Here is a 23,923-nt window from a genome sequence, read left to right on the forward strand (position 1 = left end):
GCGCCAAATAAGGCCGAGAGAGCTTTACTGGAGGCTCTCTTTGGAGAAATGCTGGTTTGAATGTCAATTAATCTAACGACTGAAAACGTGCATGTTCTTAAAAAAAAATAAAAAAAGCAATAGGAGAAAGGTTTTATATTGCAGTGGCTATCCTTCCGCGTTTTTATGACGATAAATTGATTGCCATTTAACGTAGGCACTCGATGCCTTCAGTGCCAGGAGCAAGCGAGGCTCAGCCCGCGTCCTAAGGCTCCTCCTCGCCCGCTGAGGGGAAAGCCGCCCGCCCGGGCCGTGTTTTCCCGATACCTTTCCGGCGGTGATACCCCACCCCTGGCGGCACGCACCGCCCCTGGGGCCGCCGCCAGCTCCCCGCAGCGCGGGGCTCACTGCTCCCGGTAAGACTTACGGGCAGGTGCGGGCCAGGGGGCCGCGCTGGGCCCAACGTTTGAGAAGGCGCTCGCCTTAAGGAGCCGCCACAGGCGCAGCCCGCGGTGCCCGCGCGGCTCCCAGGGGCCGCACCGCACCTCCTCGGCCTCTACCGCTCCCAAATGGCGGCGCCTGGAGGGGGCGGGGGAGCGGGGAGGAGCGCTCCATCGGCAGCTCGGTGCTCGGCCGCCCGGGAGGAGGGCGGTGCGAGGAGGAAGGAGCCAGGCGCGGGGAAGGAGCCGAGCGCCGGCGGGTCGATGGGCGGCGGATAAATGTCTCGCTGGGTGCGGGGACGCCATTTTAGATGAGGAACGAAACGAACGGCGCCGAGGGGAGATGAGCCCGGAGGCGGCGGCCGGGAGGGAGTGACATAGGTAGGGCGGTGCGGGGCTGCGAGCGGAGATGAGGGGCTCGCTTCTCTCCGTTCTGCCCTTTCTCCCGGCTCTTCCTCGGTGCCGCCGCCGCCGACTGGAGCGAAGCCCCGGGCACGGCGCCGCGGGGAGAGGCGGCCGCTCGGCGCTGACAGGGCCCGGGGGCGGCGGGGCCTCGGCCGTAGCCGTATGGCGGGAACGGGGGGGGGGGCTCAGCCCCGAGAGCTGCGGCTGAACCCGGGCCCGGCGGCGGGGAAGGTGCCAAAAGGGACGGGGGAAGGGAGGAGAGGCGGCAGCGGGGCGCGGGGGGTCCCTCGGCCGCCGGGCGGGCCGGGCGCGGTGCGGCCTCTGCCTGTCAGCGCCCAGCTGCGGGGAGCGGCCGGCCCGGCACTGTGTGTCTTCCGGCGCGGGGCTGAGGGCTGGGGGCTGCCCGGCGGCTTCGGGCCGTAAGGGCGCCTCCTCGGCTCTCCGCGCCCGGCACCTCTGGCTGCAGCTCGGTGTCTGCGCGCTGCTTCCTGCGGGGCTGCGGCCGCTCTGGGCCGGGATCCGCCGTTGGCCGAGTGGAAAATGGGACTGTATCGCGGTAGCATGACTGAGAGCGGCGTGAGCCGCTCGCTTGCGTTCGTTCGGATTCAGTTTAAAAAGAAGTACGTAAAAATCGGAGTGTAGTTGTTTAGGTTCCCGGCTCCCTCGCACTGCCCCGCTGTTGCCATGCAGATGTGGTGCTGCTCTGTTCCCGGACTCTTTTATCTACGGTTCAAATGTGCACAGAAATAACCTCGCCGACAGCAGCGCTCCTCCTGTCCCCTGCGCGCCCTGCCCGTGTCAGGTACAGCAACCTGCGTGGGTTTCCCCTCCTAGCCTCTCGGGCACATCCGCGGGTGCAGGGACCTCACCTGGGGCTGTGAGGCCTCGGGCGCTATGATGGAATTGCTGCGGCACGACCTGTATCCATCTGGGTGCTGCTGCGGGGTGCTGCAGGCACGCAGACTGGGAAAGGACTATGGTGCAGTAAGTCTTAAACTTCAGTCAAAATACTTGGAAGTAATTGTGTACAGGAGACCTTCAGAGCTTTTAAAATCTGTCTATCTATTTATTAAAGCTTTTGAAAGACCCCGATCCAAGTGCTGCCTAAAATTTCTTTGTTGGGTAATATCAGGTCATAACTGGAATGGATGTTCCTATCCTTTAGCGCTTGTCTGCAGTGTAGGTGCAAAAGAAAAGATTGCAGTGATGAATAGGAGGGTTAAGTTCCAAGCAGTTTGATTAAACCTGTTCTGGGGACGTTCATTAAGAATGGAAGTGACTTTCATTAATTTGCCTTAAGAATATTTTCTGTGGGCAAGCCCTAAGGCTACAGTTAATCATAAAAATAAGTGTGGATCTGTATTTTATGCTTATGTAGTGGATGACTGATGAATACGGTAAGCAGTTCAATCTTGGATCATTAAATCAGCAGTGGACTGGCTTATTTGGGCCAGAGCAGCAGTGCTTCCAGAAATCTGGAATGTGTTTTCATGTGGTTTGTTGCCATGCTTAATATCTTCAGGACTGGACAATGTATTGTGCAACACTGCTGACAGACCTGTTCTGAAGAAAAAGCTGGAAGTGACAGGGAAAGTCTCTCTTTTTCCAAAGAAGATATAAAACTATTGTTGTCTGTTTAATGCTTTTGCTGTGCATGTAAAAACTATCTTTTTTTTTTTAAGCAGCAATAAGGTCTGTTTGACTAACTTAAGGATTTGACTGCTGTCTCAGGGCTTGAACTTACTATGGCTTATTAAAATAACTCCTATTTTATAAACCACAGACATGACCTACGGGAATGGTTGGTCAGCACTTCTTGGTGTGCTCGATCAGCACTGGTTTCTTCTGGGACATACATGCCCCTCACTTTAGTTATTTGCCACATTTGCTGTTGAGAAACCGGGAGCTGAGGAAAAAAACAAGTTTTCCCAGTTTTCTGCCTTTGGAAACAAGTTAAGGTGATATGGTAAGCTGTTAGTTCTACAGCTGTTGCAGGAGGTGGAAACCAGAAGCTGTTATGTGAAATTGCTGTGACTAAAGAAGTCCTTAAGCAGTGAGTTTCAGATGGAGGAGTTGTGCTAATAAATTCATTTTTGTGTTACATGCACGGAATGTTTAAATGACTTAAGCAAATGAGCTAAATTAAATATTTGCGTTTAATAGGCTGTTATTTGTGTTTGGGTCTGTGTTACCTCTGCGCTCTGCCAGCGCTCCCTTCCATGATACCTTCAGTCATTCCCTTCGCCACTGCTTTGCAGTACACCTGGCATCCCCTTTTCGATACTGCCATGCTGGAACCTCTCCAGGCGTGTTCTCTTCAGCTCTTTTGTGTCTCGCCTCCCTCCTGGCTGCCAGCAGCTTCCCTGGTTGGGTTCTGCCATGTGGGACGTGCTGCACCTGGGGCTGGGGCTGCAGTGCTGGTGGGGTAAGTAGGAGGTTCCTCTGCAGCCTGGCCTCCTATTTCCATAGCCTGTGGAAGCTCTGTATTCCTGATGCCTCTACTTGCCTGCTTTGCTGAAGTAAGCAAAGAAGCCCAAGAGCATTTGGAAGTGAGGAGGAAGGACAGTGGATGGCATAGTAACATAAAGCCAGTTGCTGAGGAAACAGGAGTGAAAATGTGCGTGCAGGTTGATTTCCAAAACTTGCATGTAAATGAAGCTTGAAAAAGATGAATAATTGGAAAGGGCGATTGGTTCTTAAAGAGTAAGTTCATGGACTGTATTCCAACCTAAAAATGCAGAAATCTGAGGAATGTGTAATGAGAAATAGAGCTTCAGTTTCTCCTAAAATACCAAACTGCATAAATCCAAGTTATCTTTCTTTGAGGAAGTAACAGAAATACGTAAAGCAAGATTAAAACTTATGATTTAATCAGTGTTTTAAGCATGACTTCAGTAAGCGTAAGATAAATACATTTGTAAATGAGCGGCTGGCTTACATCAACATTGTACCAATTTGGTACGTAATTGCTTACACAAAAACCTTTGGTTGTTTTCTGATCTGAAATCTAATCGTGGAAAGCAGCTTCTAAATTAGAAATTAATTTTAAGAAGAGTTGATACAGCACTCGGAAGTTGTGTCCAAATGCTGCTGCTACCTTTGTGGCAAATTAACAGCTTTTTTCTTTCTTTTTTTAATGATGAGAATGCACTTGCTTTGTCTTACTGGCTTTGAGACAGCATGAAGCTCACCTCAATTTGCATGGCTTTCTGTGCTGGCAATCCAGATGTGTGTTTGGTGTTGTTCGTTGCCTTTCTGAAAAGAAAGTCTGTTTGGGAACCTGCTTTGGCAGGGGGGTTGGACTCGATGATCTCTGGAGGTCCCTTCCAACCCCTACAATTCTGTGATTCAATTCTGTGATTGGGCCAAACTTGTGTGAATAATTCCCAGTGCTCTGTTGGCTCCTGCTGCGTACACTATTTTTCTGTAAACAACAATTTTGCTTTGAAAAGCAGCTGGCATGCGCGTATTCCTTTGGTGACTTGGATATTGCGTTTGTACTAGAAATGCCATCTATTTCACACAGGGCTGATTTTATCACAGCACTGAGTGCTGACCTTTTGCAATTTAATGGACTATGGTCATCTTGTGTACTGAGATGCTGCAGTGATGTAGTAGATGGGGATAAACAAAACCCTTCTCAAGTCGTTTGTAAACGAGTAAAGCGTTTTCTTGCTACGCCTCGCAGCAAAGAGTTGTAAGTGACAGTAAACAGTGTTTGCAGAAGTGAGCATTTTTTTAGAGGCTTTTAATGGACACAGTGGGATGCAATTATTTGTTTTCCGAAGGTTTTTGCCTGCTGGTGGGGAATGCCAAGAATTAGAGCTAAGGCTGTTGTGTAGCCATGGGTTCACGTGGAACAGTGCAGCAGTGAATTCTGCTCAGTGGTTTGTTTGCAGCTGCAGGTGTGTCTGCGTTCTGCGCATCCTGCTCACCGCGCTACGTGCAGCACAGCTCTCGCGTGGTTAAACCAAAGCCAGTTGGTTTTAACTTCAGGCAAAAGAGTTTTGGAATTGCCTCACAGCCATCTTTGTGTGTGATGAGTGTGTGTCTCTGCTTTGTTTTCTTTGCAGTTCACCGAAAACCCTGCAGATGGGACCTGTATTTCCAGGTTTACTGATAGAATGCTGTTTTATTGTTCCTGGTTGCTCGCTCCGCTGTGGCTCTTTGCAGATGTTGCACCGATTGCTGTAGCGCTGCCTGTTTTCTCTTACCTCTGCAGAACGTTGCTGCATTTTGGATTCAGCTTGTGCTGCTGACGCTAAAATATTCATTTCTGACAAACAGCTGCCAAAAAGGTGTTAATTAATATTGCCTTCCAGCCGAAATATGTAGTATCGGTTAGGAGCAGTGGCACTGCGTATTTTTAGCTCGCGAGCTGGAGGGAGGTGGCCTCACTAACTTGGAGCAGGGTGTGGCGTGGGGTTAACCATGTTAATTAAAGCTGGCTCAGAGGTTTAGACTTTAAAAAATGGCTCAGAGCCCCCAGCAGGGCTCTTTGTTACATAATTTCTTTCACAAGAGAACAAGCTGGAGTTCTGAAAATGGGTGTTTTGGCAGCACCAGGCTGGGGAGGCACCAGTGAGCTGCAAGGTAGTGCTGTGCTGCAGGAAAGGTGTCTTTGGTGGTACCTTTGCAGGGCTAACATTTAAGTATTTATTGAGAAACTTCAATATGACTAATCTGCCGTTTTATTTTCCTGTAGTGTTTTGTTTTGGTTGTCATTTGCTTCAGTACATGTCTCTGTTGACTCCATCAGTAATTCAAACTTCTTTGTGTGTGTTCTACTTTCTTGTTCTGTTCTCGATCATTTCACCATGTTTGCTTAGTCTGCTCGTGCTCTTGAGTATTTTCTGGAGTGATCTTCCTGTCTGTGAGAATGCCTCTAAAGGCACTGTTCTTTTCACTTTCTGCACTCTCTTCCTACCTGTGGAAAAAATTAAGTATCTTCTGCCCCGCTCCCCCCCCCGAACACCACTTGCTTGTTGGACAAACATGTAAATTACCATCCATTTTGCTTTAGTCCACAATTTTCCCTGTTTAGAATAAATAAAGTGTGATATTTGACACGAGAACTTCTTGGTGAATCTGAACGAAGCACAGTGTAACAGGTGGGGGTGCAGATCCTGCCATCCAGTTGCATGGAATGCTTGTGGAAGTGAGATTTGCAGGCACACAGTGATGGTCCTGCAGAGCAGAGCAGCACGTGGAGGGAGTACAGTTAGATGGGAAGCTTCAATGGTAGCAGCGCTGCCGGAAGGAAGAAAAGACTAGATATTGTTTTAATGATTAAAAAACCAAATTCCTAACTCCCTGCTACCCAAACTGCAACCAGAATTGCTAGTTTTGTAAATATACTGAAAAATAAAGCTTAATGTGAAGCTGAAAGAACCAGTGATAACCTCTGAACCAGCTTCCAGCTGAAGGAGGTGCATTTTGAGTCACAGTAGAACTTAATATTTTTCAAGATTTGTTTTAGAAACTTCAAGCTGCTCTAAAGTTGATCGTATTTGTAGCATGCAGCTCCTGCTTCACGTTCTGTAAAACCTTCTTTCAGAATTCCAGAGGACCCAGATTTACCTAGCAATTGTCAATGACAAGTTACTGTCAGGTAAATATTTTCCTTATTTTTAATAATCCCTGGTTGAATATGAACCCCTTCAGGCCTAAACTATTTCATACTGAGGCTGCTGTGTGTGAATAGGAAACATTTTTTTATTATAGCAGCAGCTTGAAGCTTAAGGTGAACTAAATATTTTGTTATTCATTCCATCTTTATGTAGTGGGGTAAAAGATGTGATAGTAACGTTGTAAGCCAAGTCATGTCGTGTTTCTTGTTTTGTTTGTTTTTTTTGAGCCTTTTCCAGTCCCCCTCAAAAAGCCGTGTAAGCCATGTCCAGTCCGTTCCAATATGTAGGTATGGACAGGCAGAACCCTGTTGGCCTTGTTGGAGACTGGAGGATGCTGGTTTTCCTTGCACCAATTAGAAAACTGGGCAAGTCCAGTGGCTGGCTGACAGGAACATTTTCAAGCAAAATAACTTTCCTATCTGTTTGATCTCTGGTCTAGCAGTTCTAAAGGTTCATGTTGTGGTAGATGTTGTCTTTACTTGCAAGCATGAAAAGGAATCTGTGGGGTTCAGGTGCTACAAAGTAGCTGTTCCAAGCTGTCTGGAAATGGGAGCCGTGTTCCCAGAAATTGGTCAAAACGAGGTTATTGGAGAATGGCAACTAGGATGGCATAAGGTAGCTTCCAGATGCACTGCAGCCAAAAGAAACAACAGTGTGCAAGCCTCTAATTTTATGCTGACGTTTAACAGAAAATAAACTATTCTGAATTACATGATTCATTTGTGTTAAATGCTTTTAGAAGCAAGTATAAAGCTTACAGAGGCAATAATAGCATGGTGAAACCATGTGTCAGTGATACAGTGGATTGATTTCACCTAAAAGTCAATTTTGGCCTTGCTCTTCTGTTTCTCCAACCTTCTGAGTTCTCTGGGTAAGTTGTTCACTGGCAATCAAGTGGTTATAAAAAGAGAGCCAGCTGATGTTGCAATCCAGGCAGTGGCCATATAGTGGAAAGACTCTCCTTTGGCATGTCCACAAGTGCTATTTTTACCTATTCCAGTAAGATCTGCCCTTGTGATGTTGAATTACAGGCCGTTACCTGGAATTATTCTGTTTTACAGAAGCACTATATGCTCTAACGAAGACTTTTAATAAAATGATCAGGCAGATCAAGACTAAAATTCTCATGTTTGAAAATACTGTTTCTCCTGTCACCACAACTAATACTTCTGCTCTAATTGTGATTCTTTAATTTCTGTTTGTGTGTTTCATGGCAGGCAGAGGTTTTGCTTTGTTTTTGTGTTTTGGTTTCCTTTCTGTAGTAAGTGTGTTGTCTATCTCATCTCTCACGTGGAAGCTTTAAATAAGCAATGTGATGTAAAGGACAAACCCAGGAATAAGCGGGTTGGAGTTTTTTAGTCATAACTTCCAAAAACTCCAACTGATGTTAACTAACCTTGATGTTCCTTCATCAAGGAACCCTAATGGGTTCCTTCACCCATTAGGAAAGGAGTTGGTATTGTTTCTTGTTAGAGATGTCCAGCGCTGCTGGTGGCAGATAGCTGTAACTACCCAACTGGTAATGAGAACTGAGTAAGCAGCAAGAGTGGCCTCAAAGTGTGGTTTGGCTGTAGAAGCATCATGTGGAGAACATCACTTGTGGAAGGACTGCTTAAATCAAAAATAGTGAAATGTTTAATTTCTGTTTTTCTAACCTGAAATATTGTCCAGGTGTATGTTTTAAAAGTTTCAGCAAAAAAAAAAAAATGACCAGAAAACACTGAAACGCAAACTTATTGTTTCACAGTTCTTGTTCTGCCTGTTTGTGAAATGAGGTGTACTTTTGTAGCAGAATTTTTAATATTTCCAAGCAGTGTTTTGATACCAAAGTATGGTCCATGATGAACTTGTGCAAGTTCCGTGTTCTTGTACAAAGCACCTGCTTCCCTTGCTCCTTGTCTTGTCCTGCAGTGCCTCAGGTGGAAATCCTGCAAGTAGGCACACTTCCTCCAACATGCAGGCATTTTCTTCTCCCTTAGTTTTGCCATTGTCTTAGGCAAACAATTCCACTTCTTACACTTAATTGAATCTCACATCTGCAATAGCAGCTGGTATTTTTGTCAATTCACTCACTACTTAAACTTTGATTCTTGCCAATTCTGTTAGCAGATGTTCTCCTGTGATTTTCGTTTTCCATGTTTCTTTTATCTGTCAAGAAAAGTACACAGCTTTACTCCGTTACAGCTGTTGCTTTGGGTACAGGTAGCAGTGCTGTAACTGCTCCTTCTTTAACTCATCACATGAATTTTATGCTATGTTTTCTCAATTCGTATTTGGGATTTCTTTTTCTTCTTACTCATTTTGTAGTACAAGTTGTTGTTTTTTTGTCTCAGACTTCTAACTGAATTTGAGGATTGTAACTGTATCCTTGTTTTTATCAGTCTGCTAACTGCCACGATTTCCACTTAAAAGGTCTTTTGTAGTTGTTTTGAAGATGTGTCTCTCCGCTCCTCTGATCTGCTCTGTTTTTCTGTTTCTGGCCCCCACATATTCTCTGGTCTTATTTTCTAGACAGTATTCCTTAGTATTCCTTAGTAATGTAATCTGTATGGAGAAAAGAAGAAATCAAAACTTGATCCAGTATGGGTTATTTCCTAAGTGTGTCATTATTGCTCACCAGTTCTGTTAGAACTGTACAGTCAGCTTTTTCTTTGGTGTGTGGTGGGCAGTGCGCCATGCCTTCTCCACACTCTCTGCTTATCACAGAATGGTTTAGGTTAGAGGGGACCTTAAAAATGACGTAGTTCCAGCCCTCTGCTGTGGACAGAGTTGCCAGCCACTAGATGAGGCTGCTCAGGATCCCGTCCTTGAATGCCTGCAGAGATGGGACATCCACAACTTCTCTGGTTGACATGTTACAGCGCTTCACCACCCTCTGAGTAAAATCTCTCTTCCCAGCGTCTAACCTAAATCTCCCTTTTAGTTTAAAGCCATTTCCCCTTGTCCTATCGCTGTCAGACTATTAAAAAGTCAGTCACCCCTCTGCTTTTAAGTTTCTTTCAAGTACTGGAAGGTGGCAGTGGGGTTTCCCTGGGGCCTTCTCTAAGCTAAACAAGCCCAACTCCCTCAACTTTTCATCATAGGAGGGAGAGGTGCTCCGCAGGTGCTGCTAGCCCTGATGGCTGTGTGGCCGTGTCCCATCTTTGCTTTCTCTAGCATGAGATTTGTTCTGGAAATGGCTAAGTAGGATGGGAACTATGAAGTGGGAAGGCATTTTACTATTTACTTTCTAGTGAATGTTTCTGTATATATGACTCTTGCTTCTTTAGCTAATCTTAGCTTCGTATTTTTAATCAAGACTTCTTCAGATTCCCTAAGAATTCTTCCTTTTACAGTTACAGTTGTACACAAGAGATAGCAATAACCTTAGAGACTTAGCTTGTTACTTTTTTTTTTTATAATTCAAGGTTTGATGGGACATTTGTGAGTCAGCAAGGTGATGGCATGTGTAACTAAGGGCCTGATGTGTGAGAAGGAAGTATGTACTTCAATGAGTTTCAGCTGTAAAAGACTTTTGTGGTGTTTCTTGAATAACTGTGAGTTTATACTGAGTTGTGGTGGTCACGTAGTCTGGCCTTACACAGTGCATCTGCTTACACTGAAGTGTTGTCTAAAAAGCAGCAGATGGCCATGAAAACTGCTAGTAGATGGAAAGTAAGGTAACTCTAATGTTGTAATTGATGAAATCATTGGTTGGCTGTTGATTTGGTGTGTTGTATATGTGCTAGAGTTTGCCTATTAAATGTTGTTTGTCTTGTCTTCCACAGATGATGCACTTCATCATTTTGTCATAGGACTTCATTGACATAAAGGAAAACTAAAGGTACGAATCTCTGCCATGCCCTTCTTCCTTATCCTGCCTCATCCTTCCTTCCAGGTTCCATGGGTTATCCTCAGGGGGAGGGGCGCAGTACAAATGAGTTCTGTGCTTGTATTCCTTGACCATTACCAAAACTTGCTTTTTGTGTTCTGAAAAATTCCATAGCATTCATATGATGTCTAGAGTTGTTTCAGTGTTTGCTTTATCAGAAGTGTATGTTTAACTTAAGCTCTTTCTTTAGTCAGTATCAACGGGTATTTACTTTGCAGGGCAAAGCTCTTCCTCTGTTTGGAACTTTATTGATATTTTCCTCTAGATACCGTTTACCTTTCCACACAACTACATATGTTTTGTGAATAATTCAGACCTCACACTAAGTCAGGTCTGTGGCATTATCTTCCAAGTAGTGGGATTTCCTTGTTTTGTTTTTTTTTTTTTAATTTTTATTTTTCCTGAGATTGTACCTCTGAAACACTTTGACTAGTGAAAACCCACACAAAGAACTGTAAATTCATGGAAGTATTTAGTAAGATAATATAAGATAGTGTAGAACTGTCGCATTATTTTTCTTTGCAGGCACTCAAGGCACTAAGTGTTTGAGATGTTCTAAGTAATTTTGCTTGGATACAGTCTGTACTTTCTCCTTCAGTTTTTATTTGCCAATTTTCAGGTTTCTTTGCAAGTATCTGTTTTGGAAACAAGTCGAGCTGTCCAGGCATGTTGTAACTTAAATACTCAAGTATTATCATGTTAGCTTTGGTTCACACTGCAGAAACTTATGTTAAATTATTCCCAGGTGCATTTACTGGCTCTGAAGTACGAGGAGGAATAATTTGTTCTTGTGTTGTAAGCTCACAGAAGGTATCTTCAAGGTTCCCTTCAGACTTTTCTTGGCTACTGCTGCCCCTGCTCCTCTCTGTCCCACAGGCCCGGTGACCAAACACCATTTGATCACTGCACAGCCGCTCCTTCACGCCCCCCAGGTGGGATGGGGTAGGGAATCCCAAACTCGTGACAGGTTCCCTCGTTGTTTCTATGCTCAGTTCCATGAAATTGCTGCATTGACCTCCTGTGGCACTGCTGGTTCTGGCACAGATCCCCATTCAGTGAAATACCCTTAAAATTTAAAACTGGTCTGAGGACACTGGAATCTTGAATCTTTTGGATCTCTGCATCCTCCTCCAACTGTCTGCTGTTTCGTAGCCATTTTTAACAGCAGTTGCATTGTGCTTGAGCTGCGTAACAATTCGAACATATGTAGCCTGCATAGCTATCACATGTCAGTAGTTACTTAGTTGACCTCACCTCAGGCTTTCTTTTCAGAAAACTGGTGTTTATTTGAAGAGCAGTTGTGGCATCCTCAGTGTTAATTCAATTACTACATGCAGCTGAAGGAGAAAGCTGATAATTCTTTGTGCTGAAATTCTCCGTCAGTTTTGTTCAATTCTCAAGAACTTGTGTGGGAAGGGCATTTGGTGGATTGCTGACATTTGAGTAACTTTTTCATCCTTGCTGTAAAGTGGATGAGTTCCAGGGAACTCTTAACACAGTCTGGGGCTTTCATCCGTACTTGAAACAATTCAAGCATGAGAAAGCTCAAAATGCAAATAGGCTGAGAATGTGTGTGCAGTTGATAGCAAGACTTGTGGGAAAAAAATGCTTGTCCAAAGTCTGACTTGCCTGTGTAACGTGAATAACCCTGTGAACACATAGCCCTGCTTGTGCAGGCAGGGTCCTTTTGGGTATCTGTCTGTTTCTCTACATCCTTTTCTGATGAACTCTGCTGGGAAGAAGGTAACATTATGGTGAAAAGCCAGTCTGAGTGTGACACGAGTGTCATGTAATGCAATTCCGATAGAATCAGGTAAAGTAAAGCATTGGTCAATATGCTTTGTATTTCTAGTAATGCATTCGAATTTACCACATTTAAAAACTGAAGTCTTAAATATGACTTCGGCTGCAGTAATCTTCATAATGTTGAAAGAACACCTTAAAACATTCAGTGAGCCCCTCTCAATGTTTATCAATTTTTATCATAAGGTAAATGTTATAGGTCATCACACTTCAGGTAATGGCTGCTAAATCAGTTTAGGATTCTTCCTAGTACTAATGAATAGATATCAAAGAATGGAGGTTTTATGCCATGCTGTAGGGTTTTGGTGCTTTGTTAACAAACCTATCTAATGTGAATTGAAAAAAATGTTGTGCTTTCCCAGGTCATCTTGTTCTTTCATGGCTGTTCTAATAACAGTTCAATGGTTTTTTTGTTGCTGGTTTTTGGGTGGTTTTTTTTTGTTGTTTTTTTTTTTTTTTTTTTGAGGGGGAATCTAAAGTCAGCAATTGTACTTAACTACAATTTCTAAAAGTTGTGATTGAGTGCTTGTAAATACCAGCTGTGTTTTTCTTTACCTGAGGTGGTTGCTGTGTGATGTTCTGTTAGATACAGGCAGAGTGTTTAGTGCTTCTGGTTCTCTGACGAGGGAATCTGGATTTTTATAAGGGAGCTTACAGAGCTCTCTTAGTTTGGACTTAATAGAAATTTCACATGGGAAGAAATGGGTGACTGACAGCCAGACTGTGTGTGTGGAAAAGCACAAGCCAAACAGATGGTAGCAGCACTTGGTTAGGAGAACGAGTCTGAAGCCAGTGTAACCACCAGGAGGAGAAGCACAAAACAGCTGAAGGTGCAGATAGTTTTGGAGATAAGCACCTCATAGCCAGAGCCTGAAGTAGAATCTAGGAGCAGAAATGTCTTAAGAAAAGTGATTTCCTGCAAGAAAAGGAAGATGGTTTGTTGTAGAGCTCCATGGTTTCTGGGTTACTGTACAAGCAGTGTGCTGCCTTTATTACTGCAGAGGGAATGCGTGGTGGCTTTTTTATTTATTTTAATCATACTTCCAGAGGTGCAAATACTACTTCAAAACATTTATGGCTTAAGCTCATTGAATGTTCTGCATTTTCCAGGAAAAAAAGCCAGAACCCTTTAGGGCTGTAATATTGGAGTTGTATGGCTTCATTGATGTTTTCTAACCAAAATTTTAGTCTCAAAGTTTTTCTTAAATGCAGGAAAGTATTAATCTTGCAAAGGTTTAATCTATCTGAAGGTATGTCAGCCTGAGCAGTTGTATCCCCTGCTGCTGGAAGTAGATCCCAGTGCTTGGAAAAACAAACAGTGAATAAAAACTCTTTTTCCTCCTTGAATACCTTACAGTTACAATAGCAAGAGAATGTTGGAATTGGTGACTATGAAATGGATGGTTCAGAGAAATACAGCTGCTGAAAAGATCAGAAAAACTGTTAGGGAAACATAGAAGGTTTGTATGTCATGGATCAGGGATAGGAGGAAATACCCCAAACTTACAGGTGTGTGGGAGATGCGCTCGAGTTCTTGCCATGATCCTAACTCTTGCCCCATGCTTATTTGCATGGATAACAGCTTCATTTATTAGGAATGGGTCTGCATTTATCTTCTGGTATGTAAAGATAGATGTTTAGGAAGTACAGCCATGTGTCACAGTAGGTACTTGTTTGGTGCAGAGGGCTTGTTTGTTTGTTGCTGCTGTTCTGTGTTCTTTTCCCACAGCTCACCCAAGCAGTACTGAATCAGTGGGAAATCTGTAAGTGAGGGGAGCTGAGGGGGACCGCAGTTGAATATATTGATGATCTTTAGTCACAGTGATAAAAATTTTTCTCGTGAGCAGCTCTTCAAATGGAAACATTTGTTAAAAGGCAGTTTTCAAACAAATTCTGCATTTTCTTCTCTGGTATTTTGCCTTCGTATGCATTTTTGCTAAATGTGAACATGACCATAAATTGTTCACGTGGGAAAGACAGGCAAAGTTGTGTGTTTGTTGGGAGGGAGAACTGGATTTATGTTGTCTTTAAAAGCTCTTGGAGTCTCTTCCAGAAGTAAAGGAAAGGGCAAGGCACTTCACTTAGTGTACAGAGGGGGCTGCGCTTTGTGTCCTGTGAGCTTTCAGCCTTCTCTTGTAGCAGTCAGCACTCCTCAGGGAGACGGACCCAAATTCTCGACAGTTCAGACTAAACACTTCTGGTGGTCATGGAAAGAGTTTAAGTAACTTTAAGTATTTTGGGGATTCGCTCTGTAGATGGTAAAAGACAGGATTCTGATTTGACTTCATGCTGGTGAAATACATTTAACTGTTGATCTTTGTTGCTTCTCCTAGCTTTCCCAATCAAAGGATATCTTTCTTTTTATTCTCCAAACATGATTACTCTATGCAGGTAGATTGTCTACAGTTTCTAATAGTTCTTAATTTTTAGTACTGATTTTTATTCTAGCAGGCAAACAGATTCAGGAAAATGTGACTTTCATAGTAATTAAACTGTGAAAAAAAAAAAAAATTTTTGTTCAGGCTGTGATTAGGATGGGATTAAATTTTTCTAACGATGTTGTCTGTGGAGAGTATTGGTAAAGCTTAATAGATAAAAGTAGATACACTGCTCTGTAATGTCACTTTGAATGAGGGAAGAAAAAAGCTTCTGGTGTGTATCAGATTTTAGAGTGCTTATCACTGGTGAGATTTTTCTGTCTAATCTGGTTTTAGAAATGAAGCCTAGGGACAATTCATTCAATCATTTTTAGGAATTTGTTACTGCCAATACATGCATGGCACAGCAGTTTATTGTGTTTGCTTTTAATGTGTACAAATGGCTGTCATCCTTCAAAGAGTACTGGTTAAAAGTGCAGTCTGGATCATAGTGTGTCATATATCTGTGGGGGGTAAGGGAATTATAGGAGATCTTTTTCTGTTAGAGTGTTTAATATGAGATTTATCACAGTCAGTTTCTAGTGGTAGTGGACCTAGAAGGAGATCAATTTGCTCATACTTCAGTATCTTAAAATGTTACTTGAATGCTGCTGTTGGAGTTCTTCAGTTGTAGACAGACTGTAGTAATTTTGATGAAGAGTAGCTGGAACAAAAATCTAACATTCAGCTGGCAATGGATCATTGGACACAGTGCAAGCCTTAATAACAGGTAATATCACGTCTCAGAAATGTGTTTTTAATTCATTTAGAAGAAGAAAAACTAGTTTCTGCTGGGATAGACATAAACTTGGAATTATGTATTTGTGAAGGCATTGTTGTGAAATCCTTATATTTTAAATTAAATTTCTCTTAGAAGATATTGGACATCTCTTCACTGAAATGGACTGGTGTGGACCTTGGGAGAGTTTGAGGAAAATTATTTTAGTTTCAGTAGAAATGTATTTCATCAGATAGTGGTTGCAGTTGAAGATCCAAAATGAATAAATAAAGCAATGCTAGGGCACAGGGTATGGGACACTAGGAGGTAAGCAGTGCTTATATGTGTTTCATATAAGGAGGTGACCAGAAATGGAACCCACCCGTGTCCTGTGAATCTGGTGTCTGTTGTCATCTGCTGCTGTGCATGCTGTCTTGTTCAATTAAGAACTAGAGTCCATGTGCATATTTTGTGTGATGCTGTATTTGTTACCAGTTCAGAGCTAGTCACACGGTTACTATGTTTGTGTCTTACTGGTATGCATGCAGTGAGCTGTTTGAATACACAGTGTTTTGTATCTTTGTTTTTAAAATATATAATTTTCTTAGCTGGCTTTCTTTACCCTAGAGGGCAGTGGAAAGGTGTAAGTAATTCATAAATTACCTCTTAAGGGATGGCTTAATTGTCCCTGGTCTTTGGGGAGTGAAGGTGTCTAGGAGTGGCCCATGTGGTATCGGAATGCAAGTCTTGTCTAGACTAAACCCTCCATCAATCCAAGAAAAATAAGACATCAAGAACAAAGTTACAAGGGCTCACGACTTCTCTGTCTTTGTTCAAAAACTGTCCTCTCCAGTGGGAAGTTCCACCTCTACTGCCACACGACCAACATCCATCTCCGACATCATGGGCCAACATAATAACATAGGCATTACTTTCGGAGCAGCCCTTGTGTATCTGTGGGAATTGCTGGTCAGTAACTGCTCAGAGTGCTACAGTGTGAAGAGAAGTGTTTGGAAAGCTTAATTCCCTTGAGCAGAACAGTTACTTAAATAAAGGTCCTAGGAGTGCGTGATCAGAGACAGTGCTGATGTTTGCCTTGTGCAGAAGGCTGACAGCAGCTGATCTTGAGCCTGCTGTACATGCAATTACAAAATCAATTCCTTTAGTTTCTGTGGTGTGCAGTAGGCCTCTCGCATTTGGATGAGAGAACACTGCTAAGAATAGGGAAGTACTTTTCTTATGGTACAAAATGCAGCTTTCATCAAGATACAAGTTTGAATGTTTTGTTATTTCCTGTTTTCACTGAATTCTTCAGGAAATGTTGGCAGCAAATCAAAATATTTAATGTATAGGCTGTAATGTTATGTTGTGGTCAACCTACTTTCATAATAGCAAAAGCAACAAGGAGTCCAGTTGGACTGGATGATCTTGAAGGTCTTTTCCACCCTTGGTGATATGATTTATATAATATCTAGACATTTGACATGAAGTATTACGTAAGTTGAGAGGATAGAAGACAAACTTCACTGGTTTTCATGCTGATACCCTTACCTATCAATTTATCTCTACTCTTTTTATTAGGGCTGTTTATATGCATACTGTGGCTGTTGCAACTGCACGTAACTTTTTTCACCTTTCTGTTTCACATCTAGGAAAATACATTCAAATTCTAGACCACTGTGCTGGTACTTGGTTATATATGCAGAAGTATTGTATTGTATTCCTCACTTCTATCTCACTTCTTTTTTCAGAGGTTCAGTTTTGCCATTTCTCTTATCCCTTTTACATCAAGTATAAAACTGTTGTTATTTACCTTCCATAGATTTAAAAAAAAATAATAATTTCAAGTATCTAAATCTTATTAGAACTTGGTTAGAAACTGAATTTTAAATGTTACTGATATTTTAAACAACGTCCAGAACTTTGTGCAACTGGGCCTGGACAGCTGACAGCACTGACTCAGGGATGACACGAGTTGGCAAGGAGAAGATGTCTGTGTTCATTGTATGAATTGTCAGTGAAAGAAATGCTCACAAACTAACTCGTAAAGTCCCTTTGTAGCACAGGGTATAAAAGGCCATAGTGTAGAATGTGGAATGGAGGGTGGAGGTGTGCTGTTCTTCATATGCATATGGAGATACGTGACATGGTTTTGGTTTTACAGTAAGTTTCATGGGATAGTTGACAGGCAGATGTATGGAGGCCTTAGAAGTGAAAGGGTGAGCAAAAGACCTTTTATTTATCCACCTGGAATTACACCACAGTGGCTTTTTCTTTGTGAGGATGTGAAAGAAAACCTTCTTGGTATAGTTATAGTGACTTTTTGCAGCTCAGAGCTTCTGAACTGGAGTACCAGGAGTCTGAGGGCAGAACTGGACAGGGCCATCTGGTTTGGGGTAAGACCAGTTCACAGTTGGTGCTTACGCAGTTCTTGAGCAGGTTGGACTGACAGTCATTCACTCTCCTGCACTTTTGCCCATCCTCAGCCTGCAGTCTTCTGGCAGAACAAGTGCTCGCTTGACCCTGTGGGTGAGCCACTTCAGGGGCTTACAGGGGAGAAAACAGTTTTTTCACTGCAATGGTTTCTTACTAACTTAGATTAATTCAGTTATCTTCAAATTCAGGAATAGTGCCACTGTTACAGTATCAGTCATAGAGTCACTACCACTGTGGTTTTGCTGGAACATTTTCAGACTTCCCATCTATCAGGCTCTGGGCAGCCTGGTCTGGTGGTTGGAGACCCTGCCTGTGGCAGGAGGTTTGAAACTAGATGATCATTATGGTCCTTTTCAGCCCAGGCCATTCTATGATTCTCTGACTGTTGCCTAGCTTATGACGTCATCTTGCTTGCTAGTGTTTTGAGGCTGTGGATTGAAGAACTTGCTAGGAAATACCAGTAGGACGTGACAAACATGGAGGTGCTAAAAACACACCGCAGAAAGACGCTTTTGAGAGATTGTGGCAAAATCTTGTATGCAGTCTCTTGGGATGGAAAATTACTTGGAGGCCATAAAATGGCACCAAAATTATGACGTTTCCTTTCTGTCTGATAGGGTTTCACTGAAATATGAAACAGAAACCTGATATTCCTGTTAATATTTTTAGCAGTATCACCTACAGTGGATTCATTACATAAGCTCAAAGATGCCTAAAGAATGAGGTAGGTAGCAGAGAGTGGCTGGATTATTTATTTTCTTCTTCTATTGCAAAGTCTGTGTGCGATGGTAGGTTGGCTCACATGAGCCAACCCTTTTTTACAGTTGTTGATTATGTTTCCTTTTAAATGCTTGTCAGATCTGGGTTCAGATCTTCAGTAGTTTTGAGTGCTTATGAATCTAGCGAAGGCTTTTTGGAGTTGTGCTTTGAGTAACACTTTCAAATTCAAGTTTACCCTGCTGGACATCCCCAGATGGGCACTTAATACTAGTGAGATGTTTTTCCATGAGTTCTATTGCTTTATCTCTTCAATTGTAGAAAACAGCAAGGATGTGAGGAAATGGATGGGAGCGTTCAAATAATTTGCAACAGACAAAGCACAGAATGAAATGCGACATATTAGAAGCTGATAGGTGCTCAGCAAAGGAGTTTTTGGTGTTATGCACTGATTTTTTGGGGTATCTGGGGAACATTGTAGGTCTGTCAGTCTAGTACTTTCTTGTACCATAAGGGGACAGAATTGCAGTTGCTTGGAAGACCTTTATTTTGGCATTTCCTGACTTATGTGTTTTTTGACTTAGTAGGCTTTATATGACTTTCTTTCCCTTTCACAGAGATGACCAGGAATGTAGGCAGTGTGCAGAAGTCACTAAAAGCAAATCTGGAGTTCATCTACTAACTTAGCACTTGCACTGGGCAGTTCTAAGCGTTGAGTTTGCAGAGGTTTACAGAGAGATGCAGATTTATGGGGGAGAATAAACTACTAAGCTTATTTGCATTATTCTATTATTATTTTTATTATTATTATTATTATTTTCTTTCTGAAAGCTTAGTAGACAATCTGGCCACTTTGAAATTTACCAAGGATTTCATTTTAGATTTCAAAACTTGTTTCTGACTTTGCTTAGTTTTTGAATAAGATTTGGAAAATAATTTGGAGTTAAATAATTTCGGAGCAAACAAAGAAGACCCAAACCACAGAACAGAAAGACACCCAAACCAGTCCCTTGACATCACTGATAAAAATGGGGTTTCTTCATTGCTTTTTGTTATAATTTCTGTTGGGCCACTTTTTCTTTCTTAAAATACAGGTATGCTAATGATTGCAACCGCATCTGCCTACAGGACTATTTTGGCCTGCAGCTAGCATCAAAGCTAGCTTCAAGCATTGACTATCTAAACCAAGATGATGGTAACGAGCTGCTGTGACAACTAGAGGTGTAGTGAGAATGCAATTGCACATACATACATGTAGATCTGTGCAGAAAGTCCAGTGCTGTCAAAACTCGGGCTGACTTCACAGATGTGGGTGAACTGTACTGTGTATGTGTAGGTTGTCACAAGGGAAGAGGCAGTGCAGTCCCCAGATACCTCTGAAAAGAGGTGGTGAGGTCTGCTGTGCCAGGAAGGTTCAATAGCTCTTAGTGAAAGATGCTGTAATTTTACCTCACTCCTCTAATTTTGTTGTTTCCTTAGACTGCATCCATGGAGCACATTCAGGGAGCTTGGAAGACTATCAGTAATGGTTTTGGACTCAAGGATTCTGTCTTTGATGGCCCAAACTGCATTTCACCAACCATTGTCCAGCAGTTTGGTTATCAGCGCCGAGCATCTGATGATGGCAAAATATCAGATACTTCTAAAACCAGTAATACCATTCGAGTTTTCTTGCCCAACAAGCAACGTACAGTGGTAAGTCTGTGTTACCTTGATGGAAGAATTGTGGTGCATTGCTAACGCTATGACGTTTATTTTTACTATAGAAATGACAAGCTTCACGAGACCTTACTTGTGTTTTTGAATATGGTGTCATCAATTTTCCAATTCTTGAGGACACACGTTGTAAGCTGTGTGGCTGTATTTTGAGACCTAGTATTTCTCTACCACGCTGCTGCATTTTTCCATTGTGCATGAGCACAGTCATTTCTATCACTGTTTTATTCACTTGAAGTATGCCCACAGGGAGGCATGGTAATTGGTGTTCCCTCAAGAAGCTTCACTTCTATGAGATTTCCCAGAGCTGAAGACACCAGTAATAACTAAAATCTTGATCAGAGCTCTCTAGAATCTAAATTCTTTTTTTTTTTTTAAACTTAGTATTTCCATTTGCCTGCATTTCTGTTGTTTTTGTAGCCTACCTGTGTATATGAGCTTTGTACAGATTTGGTTTACAAGAAACTTAGTAGCTATAAGAAATGAAAGTAATAAAATGGCCTTAAAACTTCCTTTGCCTAAGTGCACGATAGCAGAAAACATGCCTGCCTGACAGGTTGGCTTAATGTGCAGTGACTTGAATTGGAGGGCACAGAAGTTTGTTGTTACATAATTTGGACAGTTATTTATTTATTTATTTGTTAATTTTAAAAGTCATCAGTTGCAGAAAAGGGTTGAGGCATAATACTTTCCTTTTCTCCAAAGAAGCTTAAATGAACTGTACCGTCATGCAGTGCATTTCTTCTTCCTTTGGACACAGGTTAATGTGCGAAATGGGATGACCTTACATGATTGTCTCATGAAGGCACTTAAAGTAAGAGGTCTGCAGCCAGAATGCTGTGCAGTTTTTCGTCTTGTTACTGAACCAAAAGGGTAAGAGTCCATAATGTTATGCATGAAACTGTCAACTAGAGAATTTAAAAATCTTGTTTCTAGAGTAGTGGCAGTAATGCTTTCTTTCCCTTTTTTGCTAATTTCTTTTGAAAATGCAGACTGTGAACACTTTCGTGTTGCTTTCTTTACCCTCTGCTAGCGCAAATCCTTAAGCTTCCTGGGTATTTCTTTTCTTTAACATTTTCTAAGTATTAAATGAGGAATGAGGGCTACATGCCAAGTGCTTGTTGCATCTTTTTCTCATACTCTCGTTGAAATGATGTGATATGCCTTCATATCTGAGGTGCAGTTCTCATTCTGCGTTTGTAGTTCATAAACCAAGTTGACTGAAGATCTCCTCTGTGCTCAATTTTAAGGCCCTGCATTCCTCTACACATTTTCAATATTTGGACTTAAAATCTCACTTCAGGTATTCCTTATTTTTTGTAGGACCGGGGATGCTGCTATTAAATACCAAATGATTCTTTTACAAGCTGAGGGAGTGAAGGTATCTCATGGAGTTAATACGTTTAACTTCACACCTCGAAAGGCGTGGGCTTAATGCTCCTTTAAGCCTCAGTCACAAGGCGATCATTTGTGGTTTCACAGCTCTGTATAACTGAGTCCATTCTGAGGTCACAAGTAACTTCAGTGCTGAAGCATGTAATACAGCTTTCATGTCACTAAGTCATAATTCATAATTTCTTGTTTTGTTTTTGTAGCTCCTAAGTTGATTACTTCAAATAATCCATATATTCAAATGACTTGTTTAAAACAAACAAAAAGAGTTAATTGCTATGCCTTAAAGTCAGTTGTATTTTTAAGGTAAAGATATTGAACTGCAGATCATTATAAGAGGTTAGCTGTGCTTTTCTGTTTGTTTTCAGTTGACTCAAGAAAGCTCACAAAACATAGATCACTGATTAGATGCAACTTCTTACCTCCTAAGTAAATCTGGCCTGCCCACTTTTTCTTTCTTTCAGTAAAAAAGTGCGCTTGGATTGGAACACTGATGCTGCCTCCTTGATTGGTGAAGAACTGCAGGTGGACTTTCTTGATCACGTTCCACTCACTACACACAATTTTGTAAGCTTCTCTCCTCTTGCATATTTTGAAATACATGTTATTAGTTGAATTGCATATTCAGTCACGGGATGTTACAGGCATATAGAGGCCTTCTAGCTCTGTAAACATGGGGGTTGGAATTTCAGAAGTAATGATTTGTTTTTTCCTCCCCACTGCTCCCCGTTAATTAAATTGGCTAAATATCAATTGTCAATGGAGTGTCAGAATTTTATTTATATTCACGGTTTCTAGATGTCAGAGACTTTAGAAGCTTACCTTTACACCATCAGCACCCTGATCAACATTTCTATTAGTTGAGATTATATAAGGATATATTTCTGTAACTATTATATTAAGATATCAGGTCTTTAGAGTTCAGAACTGGGAGGCAACTTGCATTTTCAGTGTTTATCTGATTAAATTAAAAAAAACACTGGATAAGCTCAGCAGCCTTATGGTTCTGTTGGCAATTGTACTGAATATGTAAAGGTGTTGTCAGTTCTGTGAGGTTTTGAGGTTGCTCTGAGAGCTGATGCTGCCTGGTAAATTGACAGTCTTTTGGGGAGGGGGAAAATATAAGATTTGCTCAAAATAGAGCAAATTAATAGAGCTAATAAATTAATAATAAAAACTTTTAGGCCTTCACATGTGTAGAGGAAGAAGCAATCAAGGTTACAGATAAGTAGATGATGGAGGCTGTTACTTTGTTAATTTAAACAGCCATAGTGTCCAACTGTTAGAGAGTTTCACCTTCTGTTCTTTTGTTTTCCATGTGAATCAACTGTTTCTGCTTTGTAGCCTGTTGTTTTGCTCCAGAAGTATATTGTACAAAGTGATTATCACTTACCAGTTAGAAAGCCTAGGATTGATTTGCAGTAACTGAAAATAGCTTTGCTTATACTTAGCAGTATTAGAAAAATACAAATAAAATTGTTTGCAATTTGTGACAAAGCCTAGTATTTTGTTCCAGAACCGGAGGAAATTCAGACTTGCAGCTGTTGTGTATGGTAGAGTTCCATTGTAGGAGGAAAGCCTTTCATCCATTCATTTTAATGTCTTTTCTTCGGATTTCAGAAGCTTTAAAAATGTTGGATGTCATTTTGAAAAATGGCATTTCCTTAAACTGCTTTATATCCTAAGGAAAGGATTTCTTATGTTAGGGTTATTGGTTACCTATGGGCTCACAACAGATACTGTGATGAATAAAGAAAAAGGCATGGTTCTTAGGATCTGATCCTCCTTCACTTCTGACGATACCAACTAGACAGAAAACAAAAAAACCAATTCCCACCCATCTCTGTCACCTTACCAAGTGCAAGATGTTGCTTTTGAGTCTGATGGAACAGATTTGTGCCTTTTTCTTTTCATTTTAAATGATTGGGCAGGCAGTGCCCTAATTATTTGTAAGCTTTTCCAGGTTTACAGCCAAACAAGAAATACACACAAGAAAACTTGTGTAACTTTACGTTCAGTAACATCTTGGGGGCACTGGGAACATTTTATCATTGCTTTTATTTATGTCAAGCTCTAAAGATGTTCATCTCAGCTAATTAAGAGAATGTTGGATTGATGATTACATGCATTTTCTAGGCTCGGAAGACATTTCTAAAGCTTGCTTTCTGTGACATCTGCCAGAAGTTCCTCCTAAATGGGTTTCGGTGTCAGACGTGCGGTTATAAATTCCACGAGCACTGCAGCACTAAAGTTCCAACCATGTGTGTCGACTGGAGCAATATCAGGCAACTCTTGTAAGGACTGTTCCTTTCTAATAGCAGTAGTGGCTCTCTTGGGCTCTGGTGGTTGTTCTTTGTTTTTAAAATCTCACCGTAGAGATGATTTGGATCTTTGGGAGG

General features: G+C 41.9%; 1 protein-coding gene across 3 annotated transcripts in view; it reads left to right on the top strand.

Moving 5' to 3' along the window:
• The first annotated feature begins 307 nt into the window (after positions 1 to 307).
• The window catches only part of RAF1 (Raf-1 proto-oncogene, serine/threonine kinase), a 40,652-nt gene continuing 17,036 nt past the window's right edge, over positions 308 to 23,923 (top strand). For 2 of the 3 annotated variants that reach the window (XM_042823585.1, XM_042823587.1), the window contains exons 1-6: positions 642 to 800; positions 10,222 to 10,277; positions 19,896 to 20,111; positions 20,893 to 21,005; positions 21,989 to 22,091; positions 23,661 to 23,818. In XM_042823585.1, coding sequence (XP_042679519.1) covers positions 19,905 to 20,111; positions 20,893 to 21,005; positions 21,989 to 22,091; positions 23,661 to 23,818 — 581 coding nt within the window. In that variant the 5' untranslated portion in view covers positions 642 to 800; positions 10,222 to 10,277; positions 19,896 to 19,904. Of the gene's footprint in view, positions 396 to 641; positions 801 to 10,221; positions 10,278 to 19,895; positions 20,112 to 20,892; positions 21,006 to 21,988; positions 22,092 to 23,660; positions 23,819 to 23,923 lie in introns of those variants that run through there. The other variant, XM_042823586.1, reaches the window with a different exon arrangement.

This window comes from Centrocercus urophasianus, unplaced genomic scaffold, assembly GCF_019232065.1.
Source record: "Centrocercus urophasianus isolate 14NV4802_14NV808 unplaced genomic scaffold, USGS_Curo_1.0 seq_22, whole genome shotgun sequence".
In the NCBI taxonomy this organism is placed as follows: domain Eukaryota; kingdom Metazoa; phylum Chordata; class Aves; order Galliformes; family Phasianidae; genus Centrocercus; species Centrocercus urophasianus.